This window comes from Phyllostomus discolor, chromosome 7 (assembly GCF_004126475.2).
Source record: "Phyllostomus discolor isolate MPI-MPIP mPhyDis1 chromosome 7, mPhyDis1.pri.v3, whole genome shotgun sequence".
NCBI classification, from domain to species: domain Eukaryota; kingdom Metazoa; phylum Chordata; class Mammalia; order Chiroptera; family Phyllostomidae; genus Phyllostomus; species Phyllostomus discolor.
In genome coordinates this window covers 40,727,804-40,749,727 of record NC_040909.2, presented here as the reverse complement: position 1 = coordinate 40,749,727, position 21,924 = coordinate 40,727,804, and the positions used below count along the sequence as shown (strand labels likewise).

Here is a 21,924-nt window from a genome sequence, read left to right as displayed (position 1 = left end):
CTAAGTACCAAAAATCATTTATAAAGAAGAATATATAAAGTATAACAAATATAAAAAATACACATAATTATAAAATATTTTGTCACAGTTAAGACCAAACATATCCATCATATTAGTAAATGTGAATGGGCTTAACTCATCTATTAAAAAATGTTCAACTTGGCTCACTAAATAAAACCTACAGGCTGTATGTAAGAGACACACCTAGCACAGTGATCACAAAGGGTAAAAATCGAGGGATACACAACAATAGCAATGCTGATATCAGACAAGGTAGAATCCAAGCCTAAAAGCATTAAGCATGACAAAGTACTTTTTAATGTTAAGAGCCACAATTCCCAATGGCGATAGAGCACATTTAAAAATATATGCACCAATAAGACAGCAATGATCTTTATGAAGCAAAAACTGGGAGATGCAAAGACTCAAAGATAGAAATAGCAATAAGAGAAAACCATAATAAACACATTTATCAATTAAAATAAAAGAATGATAAAATTGAACTCACCATTCAAAAAACCCACAAGAATAACAACAGACTCAAAAGAAAGCACAAGGAAGGAAATAATAAAGATGAAAGCAGAAATTAATGAAGTAGGGAATAGAGAAACAGTAGGTCTAATTAATGAAATCCTGAGTTTTTAAAAATTAAAAGTACCAGATGATCAAGAAAAAAAGGAAAACATACAAATAACAAAATAAGAACTGACAAATAAGAAATAATTGTTGAAGCAGAAAACATTTCTAGAAATCATAAGATTACTTTGCAATTCTCTGTGCACATAAATTTGAAAACCTAGGTGAAATCAATATTTTCCTCAGGAAACACAGATTGCCAAAATTGACCCCATTTCATTTGGAAAGCTTAAACAGACCAATTTCCATAGAAGAAATAGACAAAGTTATTAAGGAGCTACCCCACAGAAAACACCAGGCCCAGATGGTTTCACAGAGGAATTCTACCAAACCTTTGATCCAGATGCTCCAGATGCTCCCGGGGCTAGAAAAGTTACTCCAGAGCATTGAAAAGGAAGAAAAACTCCCTAACTCCTTATTGAAGCATGTATAATATTGATACCTAAACCAGCTAAAGATAATACAAAGAAAGTAAACTACTGACTAGTGTCATTCATCCATATTGATATAAAAATAGGAAATAAAAGCAAACAGAATGCAAAACCACATTAAGAAACTAGCACACCATGACCAAGTAAAATTTATTCCAGGAATAATAATGCAAGGTCGGTTCAATGCTAGGAAGTCCTTTAATGTCATATACCACATTAGTAGATTTATAAACAAGTCAGAAGATTCCATAGATGCTGAAAAGGCCTTTGAAAAAAATTAACATCCATTCACAATGTTTTTAAATCAACAAAACAGAAATTTAGGGATGTGATTTTGTTTTTCAGCTTTTTTGAGGTATAATTAACAAATAACATTGTAAGACATCACCTCACAGATTTGTCTTTGGGGGGAGGTAAGAACATTTTAAGTCTACTCTCTTAACAATTTTAATTATACTTTGTAGTTTTACCAACCATACTTACCATGCTACACATTAAATACTCAGTAGTATTTAATGCTACACATTAAATACTCAGACCTTGCTCACAGGTGAGAATGTGTACCCTTTTACCATCCTCTCTCTATTTCCCCCACCCCTCCAGCCTCTGGCAACCACTCTCCTACTCTGTGTTTCTATGAGTTGGGCTTTTTCTTTAGATTCCACATGTAAGTGATGCTACTATGAAGTATGTCTCTCTCTGGCTTATCTCACTTAGCACATTGCTCTGAAGGCCCATCCTTGTTGTAAATGGCAGGATTTCTGTCTTTCTCAGGGCTGAATAATATTCCATTACACATATATACCACATCTTCCTTATCCACTCCTCCGTTCATGAACACCAACATTGTTTCCATGTCTTGGCTATTATGAATATTTACTTTTTACTAACTACTGTGAATAGTTATTTATTTAAATTACAACTGTATGTATGTATAAAAGTTTAAAAAGCAAGTATCTATAGTATCCTGTCTACCATGTAATAAAGAAGGGGACATAAGAAATACATCTGCTCATATGTACAAAATAAGTATAGAAGATAAATTAGACTCTAAAGAGAAGGATTGTCTATGGGGAGTGGATGGAACAGGGGTAGAAAGAAAGTAGCAATTAGAAATGGAGTAGTGAGGATGAGAGGGAAGCAGCAGTTCTGAGTGTATCTTTTTTCCCATTAGCTCTGACTGTTGGAACCACAGCAAGATTTCACATAACAACCCCCCCTAAAAAAAAAAAAACAAATAAACAGTTACCTTTTGTAGTAGAACACAGAGGGAATACAGACAGTAACAGATGAGTCTGATTGTATTACAAATGAATAATGTAATCACACCAAAGGAATGGGGAAGGAGAGAACTAACCTAAGTAAAGTTCAAGGAAACAGTATTTTGGCTGGATATTATAAGGCTAAAAACAAAACTAAGTGTACTGTATTCTTGTTACTAGTATGTTGGTATGGGTTAGCAATTCTGTAACTATTGTTTGTATGTGTTAGGACTGAACAAACCAGTCAATACAGATAATACAGACAAATTTGTCTCTGTTTGAGAAAGAAGTTACATATGAGGAAAGTGGAGAAGCTAGAATGAACTACATTAGAACTGGAGGTATCAGTATAGACTCATGGTTTTAATATACAGAGAGATAGATATAGAAATATATCTGTATATGTATGTGCAGGTGAATGTACATACATATGTCTCCTAGTGTGTGTGCTGAGAGGACCTATGAACAATGATACACCATAGCAATGGGCATACCTAGTGGCCAGATTTGATTTCTAAACACCATTCTCCAATAAAAGGGATCAGAACTCCTTGGAAAGGCACTTAAATTTGAACACGGGGGCAGGACAAGATGAAGCTAGAATATTTCGTGGTGCCAGAACATAAAGACATGTTTAGAAAAAGGATGGAGGCATGTCAAAAGGACACAGCAGTCCATCTTAAGAAGCTCCCAATGGCCAAACCTAGAACAATCTGAAAAGCAAAATAAATGATAGTATTGGATTAAGGTACACAGAACAAACTAAATACCATGAGTTTATACTCAAATAAATAAAAATTGAATAACTAAATAAATGTGTGTGAAAGGACAGCTCTTCTTTACAGAAAAAAAATCTGATTAATAAATATAGAAGGGATGAAGAAAACACAAACCCATTAGGCAAATAGAGCAGGAATAATGGTTGCAGGCAAGATCCACCAGTGGGTGCTAAAAATCAATGGGTAAAAATTTGACTTGACAAAGGATGTTTTCATAATCTCAAAATATCCTCCTCAAGATATTCATCAATCACAAAGGAAAAGGCAGTAAAAAAAAATTTTACAATGGGGAAAACTGGCAGTTGCCCACTTAACCAGGCGGTACATATCATCAGTACTAAGGTTTACTGACTTACTCAACCTCCTAATGGGATGCACATCGAGAAGGACACAGCATCACTTTCACGGTGTTCTTGTCCTTCAAAATTGCATAACCTCAGTTCAGTCATGAGAAAACATCAGACAGACCCACACTGAGGAACATTCTGCAAGATAATGGCTGGTAATCATCAAAAATGTCAAGACAACGAGAGACTGAGGACCTGTCGCAGTCTGGTGGGTACCGAGGAGAGCTAACCACGAAGTGCAACACAGAGCGCGGAGTTGGATTCTGGAACAGAAAAAAGGATCTAAGGAGAAAAACTGGTAAAATATGAATAAGGTCTATAGCTTAATTCATGGTATTGTGCCATTGTTAATTTCCTGGCTATTAAATATTGAATGCTTTCCCCTAAAATCAGATACAAAACAAGCATGTATGCTATTTCCTCTTCTATTCCATATAGTACTGGAGATCCCAGAGAGTACAATAAAAATTGAAAAATAAGTACATTAAAATTGGAAAGGAAGAATAAAAACTATCTTTACTCATAAACACAATTAGCCAAATGGAAAATTCCAAGATTAATGAAGCTTACCTGAGGACATGCAAGCCAAGCCTTCTGTTTGAAATAGCCAAAAGAAGTGACTGTGGACCTAGGAAATGAAGGGAAGAACATTTGTTTAAGCCTAGACTCCTAACTTCTGCAGCGGAATCATCCTCTGTCCAATCCCTGCCTCGCCATAAACTGACCAAATCACTGTTTCTGCGTTGAGCCTGAGAACCTGCATTTTAATAAGAACCCCTCTTACCCAGGTGATAATAGTAGAGACAGGTTGTGCAGAGGAAGGTGTGTGTGTCAGATCAACCTGGGTTTGAATCCTGACCCTTCCAGACCTGGCTGGCTTCTCTACACCTCTGCTAGTTCACCTGCAAAATGAGCATCATAGTAGCACTGACCACATAGGATGGCTGGGAGATATAAGATATTTGAGTGAGAATTAGGCACAACACCTGGCACAAAGAAAGCACTCAATACAACGCAAAGGGTTAAATTAACAATTGAATGAGGACCTGAACTGGACCCACCACCTTTCTCTCCTCCCTCTTCAGGCCCCGGCCTGGCCTTCATCGCTTACCCCAAGGCTGTCACCATGATGCCTCTCTCCCCACTGTGGGCCACCTTGTTCTTCATGATGCTCATCTTCCTGGGCCTGGACAGCCAGGTAAGGCACTGAAAGAAGAGGGCAGGGAGGCTCCGGAGGCTAGCCAGCACCTCCTGGTCCTGGTCGTCAGGATCAGCCTACAGTCCCCACCCTGCGTTTCTGCCAGCACACCTTCCTGTCCCCAGGTGGTCTCCACCATCACCCCCAACACAGCTGCTCAGGTCCCTCTAAGTCCCCCCAAACACTGTTTTCTTTACTGAAATTCCCAACTCCCAATTCAGGTTTTTAAAACACTTATATCTGGGAAATACTTCTGTCCAACAGCACCACCTAGCAAAGCAGAAGAAATTCTCAGAAAGTGGGCTATGATTAGTGATATCTGGGGGCCTAACAGGCATGTGTCCCTGTCCCAGCCTAGTCATGCATGACACAGGGACATAGAAAAGCACCTTCTTTCTTCCTCCACGCCTGTTTTGGGGCCACCATGGCATCACCCACAGAGCCACATGGGTCTTCAGTACCACCACCAGCTCCCAGCCGCCACCGGCGCCCCCCCCCCACCACCACATCTCACCTGCCTGCCTCTGTTCTCAGCTCCCACAGGGCTCTCTCAGACCCACCCTCCACTTGGCAGCCTGCCCTCCTCAGTGAAGTGTGTATAGTTAGGACTAGCAATTTTCCCTTTATCTCACCCAAATGCATGCACTTATATCCTCTCACACTGTAAAACTTGCCCCAGCCTACCCTCCCAATCCTCTCCCTGGTTTTTCAGCCAGAACCCTGTTGCCTTTAGTCACTCTTCACTCCCAGAAATCTGCCCTTCACCCTGCTGCTTCTTCGCAGCTGGTTCCCCTAAGAGACCCACAGAATGTCCTCCAGTCAAAGCTGTGGCTCTGCTATCAGACTGGCGTCCATTGGCAAGGTGCTGCCCATTACTCATGACCTCGTGCAAGTCACTTAGCATCCAAGCCCTGTGTCTGGCTTGTCTGTCAACCCAGCCAAGTCCATTTTCTTCCCCTGAATGGTTTCTCAGGAACTGCTAAGCAGAACTGCTAAAGCGCCATGTGTTTCTGCTGATAATCTTCACTTCATTGTCATCCCTAATCTTCCCTTCCATTGTGGCTGATAATCTTCCCTTTCATTGCGGTGCAGCCCTCAGGAGGGGTCTCACACAGTGTGTGACAGTGACAGGCCTGCCTGGGCAGAGGGAAGTGGGGGGTGGGGCCTGGGCTTTGTGAGCCCCTGGGCTGAGCTCAGCCAGCAATTGGACTGAGATACTGTGTTCTCCACGGCGGTCAGTGGGTGTGGCATGGAGGGCAAGTGGCCGCTCTGCTCACCCCCACGTATGCTGTGCTTGCTTTGTGTCCTCAGCTCTTTGCCATAATAACGGAGTGGTCAGGCTGGGGGCTCCTTTTTTTGTCCTCGTTTTGCAGATGAAGAAACTGAGGCTCAGAGATGCCAAGTAATGCACAGGAACATACACCCAAGTCTGTGCACCTCTTAGTCCATGCTCTGATGTCTCTCTCGGTTCGATTCTGGGTGAGCACAGCCCCTCTTGCCATAGGGGCAGGGCAGCTGGGAAGGTAGGAGCCTGGGCTTTGTAATCAGGGCTGGGTTTGAGTCCCAGCTCCACAACTCTTGCCAGCTGTGTAACTCTGGGCTAGTCACTTCCCTCTGTGCTGTAGTCCTTTTGCACAATGAGGATGCAAATACCTTTTCTGAGGAGGTAGAATGAATCATAAAGGATCTGGGACCAAGAAGTGACTCCAGGGATGGGGAGCACCCCACATAGTGACCAGCAAAAGAATCCTTTATAGCTCCCTCCCTCCCAATAGTACAGCACAGTGGTTAAAGCCCAGCCTCTGGAACAATATTGCCTGATTCAAATCCAGGCTGTATCATGTAATATGTCTGTGCCCTCAACAGGTTGCTTATACTCCTATGCTTCTGTGTCTTCACTTACAAAGCAGGGATAATAAAAGTACTTACCACATAGAGATTAATTAAGTCAATATCTGTTTACTGCTTCAAACAGAGCCTGGCACACAGCACGCACCATGTGTATGCCATTATTATTTTATTATTATTTATCAAACATTTTCTGAGGATCTTCTTTGTGCCACTGGAAATGGGTGTAAGGAGACAGATGTAAGCACGCGTGGGCCCCCAAGGGGTGAGGGGCGTGGCCTGGGCATAGAGGAGAGGGAAGAGGGCAAGGAGGGTCAGGAAAGGGCACATGCAGGAGATCTGCCCATGGTGCTGGGAGAGCCCGGGGAGGGACGATTGGTGTGTAGGGATATTTGGGCTGCGTGTTGGTGGGTAAATGGGAATGGAACTGATGTCGTGTGCCTGATCCTGCTTCACTATGGCGGGACCCAGATGCTCAGTGGCTCGAGCTCTACTGTCTGAGCCTGCCCAGTCTGCCTGGGCCCAGAGACTCACGCAGTGGCAACACTGGGGCTGGGTGCTGGCTCAGCTCTGGGTGCTTCCACCCAGCAGAACACAGGGCACCAAAAGCAGAAGGTGGGGGACTATCACAGTCCTGAAGAACGAGCAAATCAAGTCCTGCCCTCTGAGACTGACCAGAGCCTGCCACCCACAGAGCACTCAGCTCGTAGGACTCCCGTCTTGCCTCCCAGGCAGAGACTGGTCTCATTTAAGTCATTGACCCCGGATAAGGGCCCAGCACAGAGGCCCTTGACAGGCAGTGTGGGGGAGAAGGAGTAGCTTTAGAGTCAAGAGAGCCCAGTTCAGGTCCTGACCCAGCCCACTTCCTTGCTAAGTGATCTTGGGCAGGTTACTTCCATTCTCTGAACCTCAGTGTCCTCATCTGTTACATGGATGTGCTGGGGCCCTGTACGAGCTGCGACTGTGGCTGTATTCCCAGGCCCTCCATCTGTGTGAATGAGTATGGGAATGAAGGTAAACCCAGGGGGGGAAGCCCAGGGTTTAGGCCCCCTGTGCTCACCACAGCCAGGGCCACTAAAATGCCCTTATTCTTGGGCTTTACACCGTTGTATCTGCCTGTCCAGTTTGTGTGTGTAGAAAGCCTTGTGACCGCCGTGGTGGACATGTACCCCAAAGTCTTCCGGAGGGGCTATCGGCGGGAGCTGCTTATCCTGGCCCTGTCGGTCGTCTCCTATTTTCTGGGCCTCGTGATGTTAACAGAGGTGAGTGATACGGACAGACTAAGTGATGTGGTCAGCGCAGCAAAGAGGGGAGTGCCCAGGCTTTGAGTTAGGGGGGTCTGATATCATACCCAAGTTTGAAAAGGACTGGCTGTGTGACCATGGCCAGGTCTAGGACCTTCTGTGTTGACTCATTTCTTTTATCTGTCTAATGGGGTGTTGTCAGAATCTCCTGCAAGCTTTCATTAAGTCTCAGCACGACATCTTTCATGTGTAAATGCTCAGCTAAAGGTCACTGCTGTCATTACCAGAGGGGCACAAAGCTCATGGAGGGAACTGCTGGGATTCTCTGGGACTCTGGATGCAAGGGCCACCCCTAACAATAACATGGGGTGACGGGGACAGTGTCAGCTACAGACACCTCAACTAGTTACCGTTATTGGGCTAAAGATCAAGCAGGCTTTCCTGGAACATCGCAGGCAACAAATACACTTTTGATGATGTTTGGCAACTTCAGGCACTGTGTATTCTAGCTTCAGCCCTCCTGTGTACCCATCTTCCTAATGGGCCCGTGGGTGAGGAGGGGTTCATCATGACACAAAAATTAAGATTGCTTCATAAAATCGTTTCTCTCGCCCTCCTACAGCCATCCTGTTTGAGATACCTTCTCAAGTACCTTAGGAAGGTGACATTAAATATTTTTCTCCGGACACTCAAATTAATTTAAAAATCAAAACAAACAAAAACCTGTTGCCTAGAGACAAGAAGTTTATAAGAAACAGGGAAAGGAATGAGAGAAATCAGAATCAGTCACAGCAGCTGCTGTGGTACTAAGGTCAGCTTGTTGAACCTCATCATCTATTTCTCAACCAAATGCCACCACCTCCTGGAAGCCTTCTGTGCTTTCCTTTTCCACAGCATTTTGTTCCAGGCTCAGCCCAGCCTCCTTCCCACTGTTACAAAGACGCATCTGTTTACCTGTCTCTACCAGACCCTGAGGTCCACAGAGAGACCTTGGCTGGCTCTGTGCCCTCAGGGTGAGCACTTGCTGTGAGGTGGCTGGTGTTATTACTGTTCCTAGTCATTGTCACATTAATAGGAGTGATAATCAGCATTTGAGCAAATGAATGGTGTGGCACTTCTCATTTCCATCTAGCTTCTCCCCAGGCAGGAAAACTGGGGCTGCTGTGAGCAGGGCCTCATTAAATGCTGATTAATTACACAAAGTAGAGTCTTTTGTCACACACAAACTGGGGAGAGTAAACCTGATGTGTTAAAGAGGCTGACGAGGACAGGACTGCAAGAGCAGGCATTGACATGGAGCAGGCAGGTGGAAGGTCTTAGTGGCCCTCTGGCCCTGGATACCACCAGCTTACAGAGCCTTCATGTCCACCCTCCACCTGAGGCTCTGGGTCTGCCCAAGGGTGCCTTGCTGCCCCCAGGGCCCAGCAGGAAGCCAAGACTTGGCTGCCTGAGACCATGACTTCACATGCCAACCTTCTGCCTCCACGGAGGAATATCTGTGCACAATCACACAGGGGAAGTTCAAATTGCCAAATGGGCCATGTTGGCCTTGGCCTTCACAGTAATTGCTGGCAGGATCTCCCTCGTTTATAGACGGTTAAAGCTTAGCTCTAGGGGGAAAAAATAGGTCACAAATTTCTTATGTTCTGCCGAGGCAGTAGTGAGTGGTTAGGGGCATGGCCACCTGGGTTCAATCCTCAGCCCCATGACTGGCTAGCTGGATGACCTTCAGCAAGTGTTCTTACTGCTGTGTGCCTCAGTTTTCCCATATGAATATTGGGGATAACAATGGTGCCTGCTTTGTAATAGGCCACCTGAGTGTCACCTCCTGGGCCTCCCATGGAACTTAATCATCACAGATTTGTGTGTTACAGAGCTGGTCCACATCACTCCTGTGTCCTATACAGATTGGTTGCACACCTGCTATGTGCCAAGCCCTGAGCCAGAATGAGGACACCACGGTAGACAAGCCATTCAGAGTCCCTCCTCCATAGTCTCTCACTCTACACAGTTCATTTCGTACCCATAGGGAACCTGCTGTGAGCCGGACTCTGTAATGAGGGCCATAGAGAGGGTCCTCACATGTGGACCTTCCCAGCTGGAGCTCAGCACTACCTGAGCAGCTGAAAAGGGAATACTTTTTTAAATTCTGAGTTCATAAAAACATGCTATGGAGGCCCAAAGAAATAATGAGGCTGTCATGGAGGGCTTCTTGGATGAGGTAGCACTGGAGTGGAACTTTGAAGGAACTTACAAGTGAGAGGGAACAGCATGTGCAAAGGTGAGACTGTCCCTCATTCTGTCCTGGAGGGAGCATTTTGCGGGTGGCTGGTGATAAAGGGTAATGAGGCCATGTGAGAAGGGCAGTCCTGACTGGCAGCCTTAAGGAAGCCCAAAGGTAATGTTAAACTGCAGAGTGATGTGGTTGGATTGGCGTATTAGAAAGGTCCCTGTGAAAGCTGGTGTGCAGGTTTGGAGAGGGCAAGGCTGGGGGAGGCCAGGAGGCCAGTGGGAGAGGCTGTTAGGGCCATCAGGGAGAGGTGCTGAGGCTATCCAACCTCCAGGCTCTGGTTTTCTGTGTTGTTTCTGGCATTGGGGAGCAAAGATAAGAGACCATCACAATCCCAGCAATTCCCAGAGGATGGTGTCTTAGGGTTGCTCAGGTAACGAGGGTGCAATGTTCTAGGGATTAGGGAGAAGCATTCTGCCTGGGAGGAAGTGATTCCTGGCTGATGGTAGACATAGGGCAGAGCAGGGGGTCCTTTCTAAGGCCAGTTGGCTGACCCTGCTCCCCTGTGTGTCTGTCCATCCCTCTGTCCATGTGTCTGTCCTCCTGCCCCACAGGGAGGCATGTACATCTTCCAGCTCTTTGACTCCTATGCCGCCAGTGGGATGTGCCTTCTCTTTGTGGCCATCTTTGAGTGTGTCTGCATCGGCTGGGTGTATGGTGAGTAGAAGCCAAGCCCACCCACGCTGCGGTGGCCCACATCCGTGCCCAGGACACAGGCGCCGAGGGCAAGGGTGGGCTCGGGTTCTCTGTGGCCTATCTCCGTCAATGTCAACTTCATTCTTTCCCCTCAGGGACTCCTCGGCTCGTCCCACTTGAAATACCTTCCTGCTTTTATAATCCCACAGAACAGGGAGGGGTTTCAGGCTTAGGGACTGTGACCTTGGGCAAATCCTTATGCCCCTGAGACTTAGTTTTTCCATCTGCAAAATGAGGTCATCAGCACCATGTCTCCAGTTGGAGATAATGTAGGCAAAGCAGGTAACACAGTGCCTGGCTCTCAGTCAGTACCTGCCTCCTGGTCCTCGTGGTCCTCCTGGTCCTGGAGTGAATTGGGTTTGATGGTGCTGGATATTCCCACTGTGAACTTGCTTTAGAAATAGATGACCCTGCAGACCACTCTGCTCATTAGCAGCCCAGCCAGGTCTAGGCCTTTAGAGCCCTGACCCCCACCTCCAGGCAAGTCAGCCAGCGTCTTGCCCTGCTTCTCCAGGGACCACTTTCTACCATTCCCCCACAAACTCCTCACCTTCTCCTGGGCCTCACTGCCCAAGGTCAGGAGGGGTCCTCCCAATATCAGACCAGAATCCCTCCTTCTATAGTTCATCCCCAAACCTCGCATAATGAATAAGGTCCCTGCTGCAATTTTTCTGTGTCCAGCCAGGGAAAGCAAACACTCCTAACCTTCCCACTGAGTCTTATACAGAATTATCAGGTGTGTGTGCCTTCTGTTTTATTCGGGACAGGAAGCAACCGCTTCTATGATAACATCGAAGACATGATTGGCTACCGGCCATTGTCACTCATTAAATGGTGCTGGAAGGTCGTGACCCCTGGGATCTGTGCAGTAAGTGTCCACCCACCCTGCACCCACTTTTCCACTCCAGAGCCCCAGACCTGACAGAGCTGTAAATGAGGAGGTGACAATGCCTGGGTGACCCTCTGTGCACTGAGAAAGTCTGAGGCACCCTACATCTTCCTAAAGTGGAGTCAGGGCAGTCTCTGGGCTCAGCAAGAGAGGGTCCTCCCCAGGATCCCAGCTGCGCCACCAGCTTGCTGTGTGACTGTAAGCAAGTTACCTCCCTTCTCAGAGCCTCAGATTCTATACCTGCAAACTGGGTGGCTGTGACCCCCCTTCATGGGGGCCAAGGGTCACTTGAGAAACATTTGGCTTTGTTATTAACGGAGAAAGCAGCACAACTGAGGGTCAAGTTGGGGCTCATACTCTTCCCCCAGACCAGATCATGGGGTCAGAGGCCTTTGTGAGCTGATGTTTAATAAAAAAACAACCACACTGCTCTTCACCCAGGTCTTGGCACTGGAAGTATCTCAAAGCATCTTCACAAACCATTGTAGTTCTGAAAGGCAGCTTTGAAACCAGTCCCCAGAAATAGCTAGGAAAAAATAAAACTTTCTGGTTGGGTAGAGGCTGGGGATGAGGCTCTAGGGGCTTGGAGGGTAGAAGAGTCTCAGAGCCCTGTGAGGTCCCGGAATCTGTGGGGGTTCATTTCCTCTGTGTCTGATGCTGGGGGGATGGCCTTAGACTCGCTGTGGACCAGGGCAGAGCCTTACTTCTCCGAGGCTGTCACATGGGATAGTTCCTCTCCACTCCTGGCCTCCTGCATGCTGGCCCCAGGGACCTCTCCCCATCTGTCCACAGGGCATCTTCATCTTCTTTCTGGTCAAGTACAAGCCTCTCAAGTATAACAACGTCTACACCTACCCTGCCTGGGGCTATGGAATAGGCTGGCTCATGGCCCTGTCCTCCATGCTGTGCATCCCCCTCTGGATCTTCATCAAGGTGTGGAAGACAGAGGGGACACTGCCTGAGGTAAGATGGGGGGAGGAGGGGTCGGCAAGGGCAGCCCCAAGAGGGGCGAGGTGCAGGACAGGAATTGGCTCTGCCTCAGAACAGGCTGGTGAGCGGGGTTGAGTCCATGGGCACTTCTCTGGGTTTCAGTTTCCTCATCTGGACAATGGGTGTGATGAGAACAGGCTCCTGTGTGCCTCTCAGCGAAGCTGTGGCCAGATCCTCTTTGACGGGTGTTCACCACAACCAGTACTGTAGAGACATGTCTGTGAGGCCTCAGGGTTGAGCCTGCTTCTCTGAGCTCAGCTTCAGTTTCCTCATCTGCAAAATGAGGGCAGCAGCAGACCCTAACTTACAGAGCTTTTTGTGAGGACTCTCAGTGAGTTCCTGTAAGGGAAGCACTTAGGCCAGCACCTGGAGCAGGGAGTGACCAGGTTAGCACTTACTGTTCTGTTAAGGCGTTAAGGACCCCACTCCCATGGCAAAGGAAGAGCTGACATTTGGGGACTGACGCCCATCCCATGTCCTCACCCTACTAGGTTCTCTACAGGTTGTATATTCTTTAGTCCTCAGAGCAAACCAGGGTGCTGGCATCATTTTTTGCATTTCATAGGTGGAGAAAAAAGCTCAAAGAAGTTGCTATTCAAGCAAAAATTAGTGCCACAGGGCCCACAATTAGCAAACCAAGTATTTTTGTTGAGATGTAATTGCAATACATTTTATTGGTTTCAGGAACACAACATAATGGCCCAGAGTCCGTGCACATTGTGAAGTGGTTGCCACAGTCAGTCTGGTTAACACCCATCCCCTCACACAGTCACAGTTTTTCTTGTGATGAGACTTTTAAAATCTACTCTCTGACCAGCTTTCAAATGTGCAGTACAATATTACTAACTCCAGTCAGCATGCTGCACACTGCATTTCCGTGACTTATTTATTTTGTAAGTGAAAGTGTGTATCTCTTGACCCCATTCACCCAGTTGCCCACCCACTAATCTGCCCTTTATATTAGTGAACTCGGTTGTTTTGTTTTCTTAGATTCCACTTGTAAGTGAAGTCAGGTGGTATTTGTCTTTGGTGGCCTGCTTTAGCTCGCTCAGCATAATGACCTCAAGGTTGTCACAAATGGCAGGACGTCCTTTTTTCTGGCTGAATGATAATCTAGTGGGGGGGGGGTCACATTTTCTTTACCCATTCATTCAGCTGCTGATGCACACTGAGGTTACTAGCTTTTGTAAATAGGGCTCTGGTAGACATGGGGTGCATATATCCTTCCAAGCTAGTGTCTTCCTTGTCTTCAGATAAATATCCAGAAGTGGAATTTCTGGATTATAGTGTAGTTCTGGTTTCAATTTTTTGAGGAAAGTCCATACTGTTTTCCATAGTGGAAACCAAAAATTTTAAAACAAATTGTATTGAAGTATGTTTAAATATAATAAAATTCAACTTGGGTTGTACAGTTCAGTGCTTTTTAAGTAACTTTCAGCATAGGGCATTTATCATGATTATTAGCTTTATAACGTTCTTACCACCCTAACAAGATCCCTCACGCCCATTCAGTTAACTCTGTTCCCACCCCCAGACAGCCGCCAGTCTCCCTTCGGTCTCCGTGGATTTGCCTGGTCTGGACACTTCCCCGCAGTGGCATGGCGCAGTGTGGGGCCTCTCGGTGGCAGATGAGTTGTACCCAAGCAGCCTTATTCCAGAGCGCTTGCTCTCTATTTACTCTCCTTTCCCACCTGCTGGCGGATCAGATGGTTTGAGTCAGTTTCTTCCTCATTTAGCAAACTGTTTGCAGTATGCCAGACACTATTCTAAGCAGTTTACAAATACTGAGCCACTTAATCCTCACAGCAATCCTGTGAGGTGGAGGCTCTTCTTTGTCCCCATTTCACAGACAAGGAAGCTGAAGCACAGAGAAGTGAATCGACTTGCCCAGGGGCACACAGCCTCTGAGCAGTGAAGCGGATACTTCGGAGTCTGTGCTCTCATCCCCTGAGCTTTATGGCCTAGTTCCTCTGCTGGGCAGGCCGCACTCCATTGCAGAGCCTTGTCTCTGCCCCAGCACCACACCCCAGGGATCTCAGGGATTGACCTTGGTTGCCCAAGACAAGGTCAGAATGAGGTGGGAGTGGGGGTGTATGTGCACATACCCAAACGTGACTGCCTACTCAGAATTGGCTTTGCATCACTGGCCTGCCCACCAGGAGGCCTGGGCTCTGGAAAAAGCTATGCATCCAGCCAGCAGGAGCAAGCCTGCTTGTGCTCCTAGAGCAAGTAAGGCTCCTTGGCACCCGCAGGGAATGTAGGTCAAGGGGAGTTGGTTAATCCTGACTTGGGACCAAACATGTCCAGAGGACAGTGGTCCTGCTGCCCTAACACCTCAACCACTGCAGGCCCCTGCCCAAACTTTCAAGTGGCCTTTTGGTATTTAGAAATGCCAGCATTTCCTGGAGAGTCCTCCAGAGATTCTCTCAGCCCTGTGTGGACTGGAGGGAGGCAGGGAGGGGTGGCAACTTTGCTGAGTTCCCTCCATCTCCCTGAGCTCACATACCTGCCTGCACAGAGGGCAGGGTTTATCAAAGACAGTGAAGTCTTTGGAGGCAGTCGGACCTGATTCCCAGCCCTTCCTTCCTGGGAGAACTTGTGTCAGTGAGTCCACTTCCCTCCATTTCCAGAAGTTCTGCCAACTGACACTGACAGGAAGGATCTGGAGAGAAAAATGACATCCATGGCCCTTACCTCAGAGAATTGCTATGAGGATTGATATTCTGTGCTAATTTGTGGCTAAATCAACTAATCTGAGCCTCCAGACAATCCTAGATGGCAGGTACCACATTGTTATCCCTCTTTGACTCATGAGAAAACTGAGCCACAGAGAGGTTAAGTTTCTTACTCCAGTTAAGTGGTAGATCTGGGGTTCAAACCCAGGTGCCTGGCTCCCAAGCCCATGCTCCTAACCCCTGTCCTATATCAAGATCCTGGTGCCATGCCTGGCGCACAGGAGGTGTTCAGCACAGCTGAGTCTACCTGTGAATCCCACGAGGACAATCTAGGTTCAGCCTCCTAGGCATGGCAGGACCTGGAAGAGAAAACAGACCCTTGATCATGAGAAATCAGTCACCCAAAAGTCTTCCCAGCCTTCTGGGGGGAAGAGTTTATGCCCAGAAAAGACATCTTAAATGCTGGCCCCATGTCTTCTCCCAAGAAAACTGGGAGAAGACACACAGGAAGATGAGGGTGAGACCCCTAGGCAGGGCTGTGGCGGCAGAAGTGAGCATCAGGAGTGCACCCGTGGCCACCACTTCATTAGTGTAGTGAGGACGAAAGCCATTCCATCCCCCAGCCCAGTGCCGGCCACTTCACAAGGTGGTGTGAGGCTGCGAATACTGGCATTGGTGAAAGTGTTTGCATCTTCAAGTTGCGGCCCAAGGAGCACATGGCACATACCACTTGTTTCCCTGGGTGGTGGCAGCATGATGACATCCCTTTTGTGGGAAATGCTTCCATTTATCCAGCAAGCATTATATAGACAGCCCTGGAGGTGCCTTAGCTCACCCTCACAACAGCTTTGCCAGCAGATACTATTATCCCATTTCACAGATGAGAAAAAAGCAACTCACAGAGGTTAAGTGACTTGCCCAACACAGCTGGGGAATGGCCTCTCAGCAGTTCAGACCCCAGCTACTCTGTTTCTACCAGCAGGGAGGGAAGGGACAGTCGGCCCTGATTGCCACTCTCATCCTAGTCACCTGCAGTAGGCTGAGGACAGGCAGAGCACTTCAACACCCCCTACTGCTCACCAAAAGCTAGGAATGGGTATCTCCATTGTCCCCATGTTCCAGAAGTAGAAACGGAGACCCAGGAGCTCAATTCATCATCCAGGACAGAGCCCTAAGTGGCAGAGCTGGGGCCTAGACCTCAGTCCAATGACTCCATGCTCCCCTGGCCCTCCCACCCTGTGTTCCCCGTGAGGTCGGGAGAGGCCAGGGCTGGCCCCAGGACCCTGGCAGCCACTCTCTGACAGCTCTTCTCCTCTCCAACTACTAGAAATTCCGGAAGTTGACGATCCCCAGTGCTGATCTGAAAATGAGGGGCAAGCTTGGGGCAGGCCCACGGACGGTGATGGTTAATGACTGTGATGCCAAACTCAAGGGCGATGGGACCATTGCAGCCATCACAGAGAAGGAGACGCACTTCTGAGTGTCCACCTGCCACCTCGACGCCTCTGCTTCCTTCTCCTTCCCCATGTGTACAAGTGAATACCTGAGAAACGTACTTCACCTAATGATAGAGGCTTGCTCGTTTTGCACAGGACTTATTAACAAGTTAATTTTAAGGTGGTCGTGTACACTTTGGTTTAAAGTCACATTCCCCTCCTCACCCCCAGTTATCATGTAAGTAACATTGTGAAGAGTTAATACTGTACAGGGACTAGCAGAATCTTCTTGTGCTAGGACAGTTTTAACCAGTGTTTTTTAGGGGTTAAGAAGAAATGTATCATATGGTCAAACTTTTATACTTGGGCCGTGGCCAGGTGGGGTGGGAGCGATGCCTGACCTCCTGTGTCAGCCTTTTCAGTCAAACAATCCTTGTCCCGTGTTTGCTCCTGACCATTGCTGCCGCCCCTCCTTCACACACCCAGTGGGGCTGGGGGCTTTTCCTCCAAACCCTCCCTTTCCCATCCCCCACCTCTTAGCAGTGGGTTTGCAGACAGCAGGGCTATGTCAGAGAAGGAAAAGTCCCACCAGATTCAGGACTCCTGGGTTGCAGGCACCCATCCACCCTGACCCCACTAAGTGACCTTGGGTACTCCCTTCCACTCCCCAGCCTCAGTTTTCCTGTCTCCTAAGTAGGAGGGTTGGATCAGGTGAGGGCCTTCCTGGCCTGACAGCTTCTCTTGGGGATTCTCGTTGCATGCCTCACTGGCTTGCAGATCTGCCCTTCATCCTGGATTTTTCTGAAGACTCTCAGGCAGTACCCACCCTCCGCCTGCTTATTTTAAATCAAGTTCATCATGGAAGCAATGTAGTGGTGATGTGTGTTTTCCCAAAACTCTAGTTTGATTTCATCCACGGACACTTTCTCCTCTGGAGACCAGCCAGGTCCTGGCCCCCATCCAGGCTCCTCCTGCGCTGTCTGCTCTCACCCTCAGCTCTGCCTCTCCATCCTCAGTGGAGCTGGCTGTCGTTGGCTGGGTGCTGGGTTTCAGGCTTAGGAAGCAGCCTCTGTTCTGTTTGTGGCCATTTGTCCTGCCCCTGCCCCAGCCAGGATCTACGTTGTAGAACCTGCCACCAGCCTCCCAGGCAAAGGAGCCACAGGCAGGCCTAGGGCCTGGTGTCATCCTCTGGGCCCTTCTCCATGCCCCTGCCACGTCTTCTCCCTCTGGCTGTCACAGGCCCTCCTCTCTCCCCGCCATCCTGATACTCTCCCTCTGCATCCTTTCTATCACCAGCAGAACCTTGGAACCTTCACAGAAGCTTCTTCCTTATCCATTTTACAGAGCCATCCCACCTGCATCTCTCCCAGCAAGTGCTGAGAAGCCCCAGCACCCCCTGGAGTGGAGGCTGTGCTCCCTGTCTCTGGGCCCTGCAGGCCTGGGGTCTGTGAGGAGGCTGGCTGGCTCAGACCTCTCTGGCTGATCTCTGTCTTTTTTTTCTTTAATTGGATTTGACATTAAGCCTCTGCCTTGGATTTTGAGTTATTCGGGGACAGGGAAGGTACATTCTTTATCCTTTTCCTTTATGTTCCCAATTTTATTTGGTGGAAATGCAAGCTTTGTTCAAACTGAGGCTTTCATTTCCTGTAATAAACCTGTGTTTGATTCACCTAAAAGGTCCCCAACTCCCAGCCTCCCTGCTCTGGGCAGCCAGCCCCCCTCTCACTCTGAGTTTGCTGGAAGGGAAGTCCGGTGCTGTCCAGGCAGGCGGGACACCGGGTTCTGGTCTCCCTTTTGCACATACAGCCCAGGCCTACCCGGCCTCTCCCAGAGCTCTTTGACCTGGTGGACCCAGGAAATGGACTCCGGAAGCTCAGTGCTCAGCTGGGTGCCCTGCTCCTGTCCATTGCTGTCTGCTCTTCCCCCAACAGGTCCTGGGGAGGCATCTCCCCACTGCTGCTGCTACTGGTCCCCCCCATGACAGCTCTCACAGATGCACAGCCCCACAGCCTGCCTGGCACACACCGCATTGTACATACATGTGGCACTTAACATTCCACTCACTGAACACTACTAATGGGGCAGGGCAGAGGGAGGGCCTGTGTTCTTTGTTTTTTTGTAATTTCCTACTAGTATTTGGGTAATTTTGGCGGGTGGGGAGGAAAATGTGGGGCAGGGCAAACATCATTGTGAAGACTTTTTTGATATTCATTAGAAACGATACATCCTTTCGCACATATTTACAGTATTATTAAAAATGAAAAAGGTTGTACTGTTTTGTATAATGAACGTTTTTATTGGGTATTCAAAGGGCACATGGTTGTCTGCTTACTCATTTTTAAAAATTAAAGGAATGAACAAACTACATGTGGCTGTTCCCAGCAAAGTGGTATTTATTGAGCTTTTCTTCCTGTTTTTTTTTTTATTACCTTCGTGATATTCCTGCAGAAGCCTCTTGGTTCCGTATCTGGAGGTTGCAGTCTCAATTTAGGATTACCAATGAGAAACACTCAGGTGTTTCAGAAGCCCACACTTTCTTTCATGTATTTACCATGTATTGAATGTCTGCTGTGAGCTAAATGCTTTACAAGTTCCCTATTTAACCCTCACAACAACCCCATAAAGTAGGCACTTCTCCTATTTTATTCATGTGTTACTTCCTCCACATTATAGGTATGGGAAATTGAGGCATAGAGAAGTCAAGCCACTTGCCCAGAGTCACACAGCTAGTAAACAGCATGACCAGAAAGAGAAAGTCAGGTCTGTCTGACCTCAAAACTCAGTCTCTTAATCACTGTGCCTGACTGTGTCTTGTGCTGCAAAGCCCCAAAGTAGGTGAAAGCCACTTCACAGGAGCAGCAGCAACAGCTGCCACAGAGCTCATGCCCCTGTCGTCTCAGGCAGCACTGCGTGTCCGAGCCAGGCAGGGCGGGTAGCAAGAAATGAGAATTTGGAGCATGCAGCACAGGTTTGGCTGTAGGATCTGCCCTGCCAGCCTCAGTTTTCCCATTTCTGAAGATCCTGTGAGCTTCAAGTATGAGTGATAAAACTGTTTTCACACTGGTTATTGTTATCCTGAAGAAATTGTGCCTGAGCTCTAAAAGCTTGGAATTCTCAGACTAGACAAAATCTCTAGATTTGTGTCTGAGATTTTCTGAGTGGCTCAAGAGCACAGAGCATGCCTTGCCCTGCATGTTCACGGTGCAGTGAGATTACCTACAACAGTGTCTGCTCATTCTTGCCTAGTCGTCTCTCTTGCTTCAAATCCCTGATCTCGGGGTCCACCTGAACCTGTCTTGGCTTCTCACCCTCTCTGAGGTGGTAACATCTGCTCACAGGGGAAGCATCCCACAAAGTTTCAGAATGCAGAAAATCTTCGTGATTTCCAGAGGGTCCCTGAGTACTTCCTAACTCCACAGAGCCGCAGAGACGGGTGCAGTCGCCTGTCTCCTGACACCACTCCCTTCTTGTGTGTGAAAATGTATTGTGTTAAGCATCTGTCAACAACACTTGAAGAGGCTGGGCCATGGAAATGTGAGTCTCCGTTGTTCCCATGATATCTGATATGCAGACTCTTAAGCTTACAAAATTGGTGACATAAAGCATTAATTTACCCAGTAAACCATGCAGGCTGCAGTGTGTGCTAGCAACCTGCCGGCCAAGCCTGACTCTGCGGCCTAGCTCTACCAGGCACTGCAAATAACCAGAGGATTCAGCCAGCACAGCTCTAGAGGTGAAGTCAAAGGTCACTTCAGGCTTAAGAGATTTTTCTCTGTGATGGGGAAGAGGATCATACACCAAAGAGCTGGCACTTTCCTCTGGGAGTTGCAAATTTTGAAAATAGGGTTGTGTATTCAGCAGGTTTATACTGAGCATCTACCAAGTTTCATGCCCAGACCTAGGGTTGTGCATATCAAGACAAGTGGAAGAGTCACTTTACTGGAATTTTCCTGCTCTTCTTAGTCAAAGGGACAAATGTCCACACTCCTCTGGATGGGGGACATGCATGGGGAAAAGCTGTTCTGCCTTCCTGTTCACAGTTTTCCAGTGTGAGCTCTGCAGGGTAGCACTGTGCAAGTCTTCCCACTTCTCTGGGTCTCAGGTTAGCCATAGGTAGAATGGTAAGAAAATGAGACCCAGAGAGGGAACATAGCTGGGTCCAGATTCCCCAGGAAGTCCTCTGCCTCATCCCAGCCTGTTAAAACTCAAATAAGCCCTTGGTCTAAGCACCTCATAACCCACAAGGAAACAAAGTCAATCTTTGTTGCCAACTCCCGGCTATCTCTGCCTTTCCTGAATAAGGTCCATTTTGTGGGGCATACTTGGACAAGTAATGCATGTACTGCTCTCAGAGCTTCCAGGCTAGCTGAAGTGTAGAACGACCACCACAAGAAATTACAGGGCAGAATGTACCAGGAACAAAGAGCTCAGGGGATGCCAGGGATTCTTGAGCACCTACTGTGTTCCAGGTATCGTGCCTGAATCACCTCATAGAGCCTCACAACAAATCTAAGAGGTGTTTTTTAATCTCATTTTTAATATAAAGGAACTAAGGTTTAGAGACTAAGTTAGCCAGAGATATCAAATATACCTCCTGGAGGGTGAAGGAGCTGGGTAGAACCAGGTTTGCAAGGTCTGAATAGAGCTTGAATACCCAACCACCTAACCAAGGATGTGGGGTGCACTGCACCTTGAGGGGTGGGGAGAGCTTGCCAGGCAGGGAAGGGCACTTGAGATGAGGGAGCAGCCTGAGCAAAGGTAGAGGCAGAAAAATATCTTTGGGAGAAGAGGGTAGAAATCAAAGTCCTCCTCATCCCAGGTCTACCATTATATCCCTTGTGCAACTTTACCTGCTAAGGCTGGGGTGGCCCTTGCCCAATTTCTTGGATAGGGCAAGGGGGTCAGGTAACACCATGCTCAGTGGGGATGGCATCTGGTACAAATCTTGGCACACAGTAGGTGCTCCAGGGGGCTGCAGCTTCAATGAACAAGTGCCCAGCTTGCCCCAGAGTGGAGAGCCATGGGAAAGGGAATAAATAAGCATTAAAGACTTAGTATTGGAAATCATACTGGGCCCTTTCAGGTGTTACCTTGCCCTCCATCACCCTGTGGATTTACATGATGTTCACATTCTATCAGTGAGGAAATGGGCTCAAAGAAGCAGAGTCTGCTGCCCAAGGTCCCACATCTGGATAGCAGCTGA

At 47.7% G+C, this 21,924-nt stretch overlaps 1 protein-coding gene across 2 annotated transcripts in view; it reads left to right on the top strand.

Moving 5' to 3' along the window:
• SLC6A11 (solute carrier family 6 member 11) overlaps positions 1-19,088 on the top strand; it is a 133,708-nt gene extending 114,620 nt beyond the window's left edge. For both annotated transcript variants that reach the window (XM_036030806.1, XM_028518917.2), the window contains 6 exons: positions 4,541-4,653; positions 7,626-7,763; positions 10,590-10,692; positions 11,499-11,599; positions 12,413-12,583; positions 16,613-19,088. In XM_036030806.1, coding sequence (XP_035886699.1) covers positions 4,541-4,653; positions 7,626-7,763; positions 10,590-10,692; positions 11,499-11,599; positions 12,413-12,583; positions 16,613-16,765 — 779 coding nt within the window. In that variant the 3' untranslated portion in view covers positions 16,766-19,088. The remainder of the gene's footprint in view (positions 1-4,540; positions 4,654-7,625; positions 7,764-10,589; positions 10,693-11,498; positions 11,600-12,412; positions 12,584-16,612) is intronic.
• Positions 19,089-21,924: the final 2,836 nt, after the last annotated feature.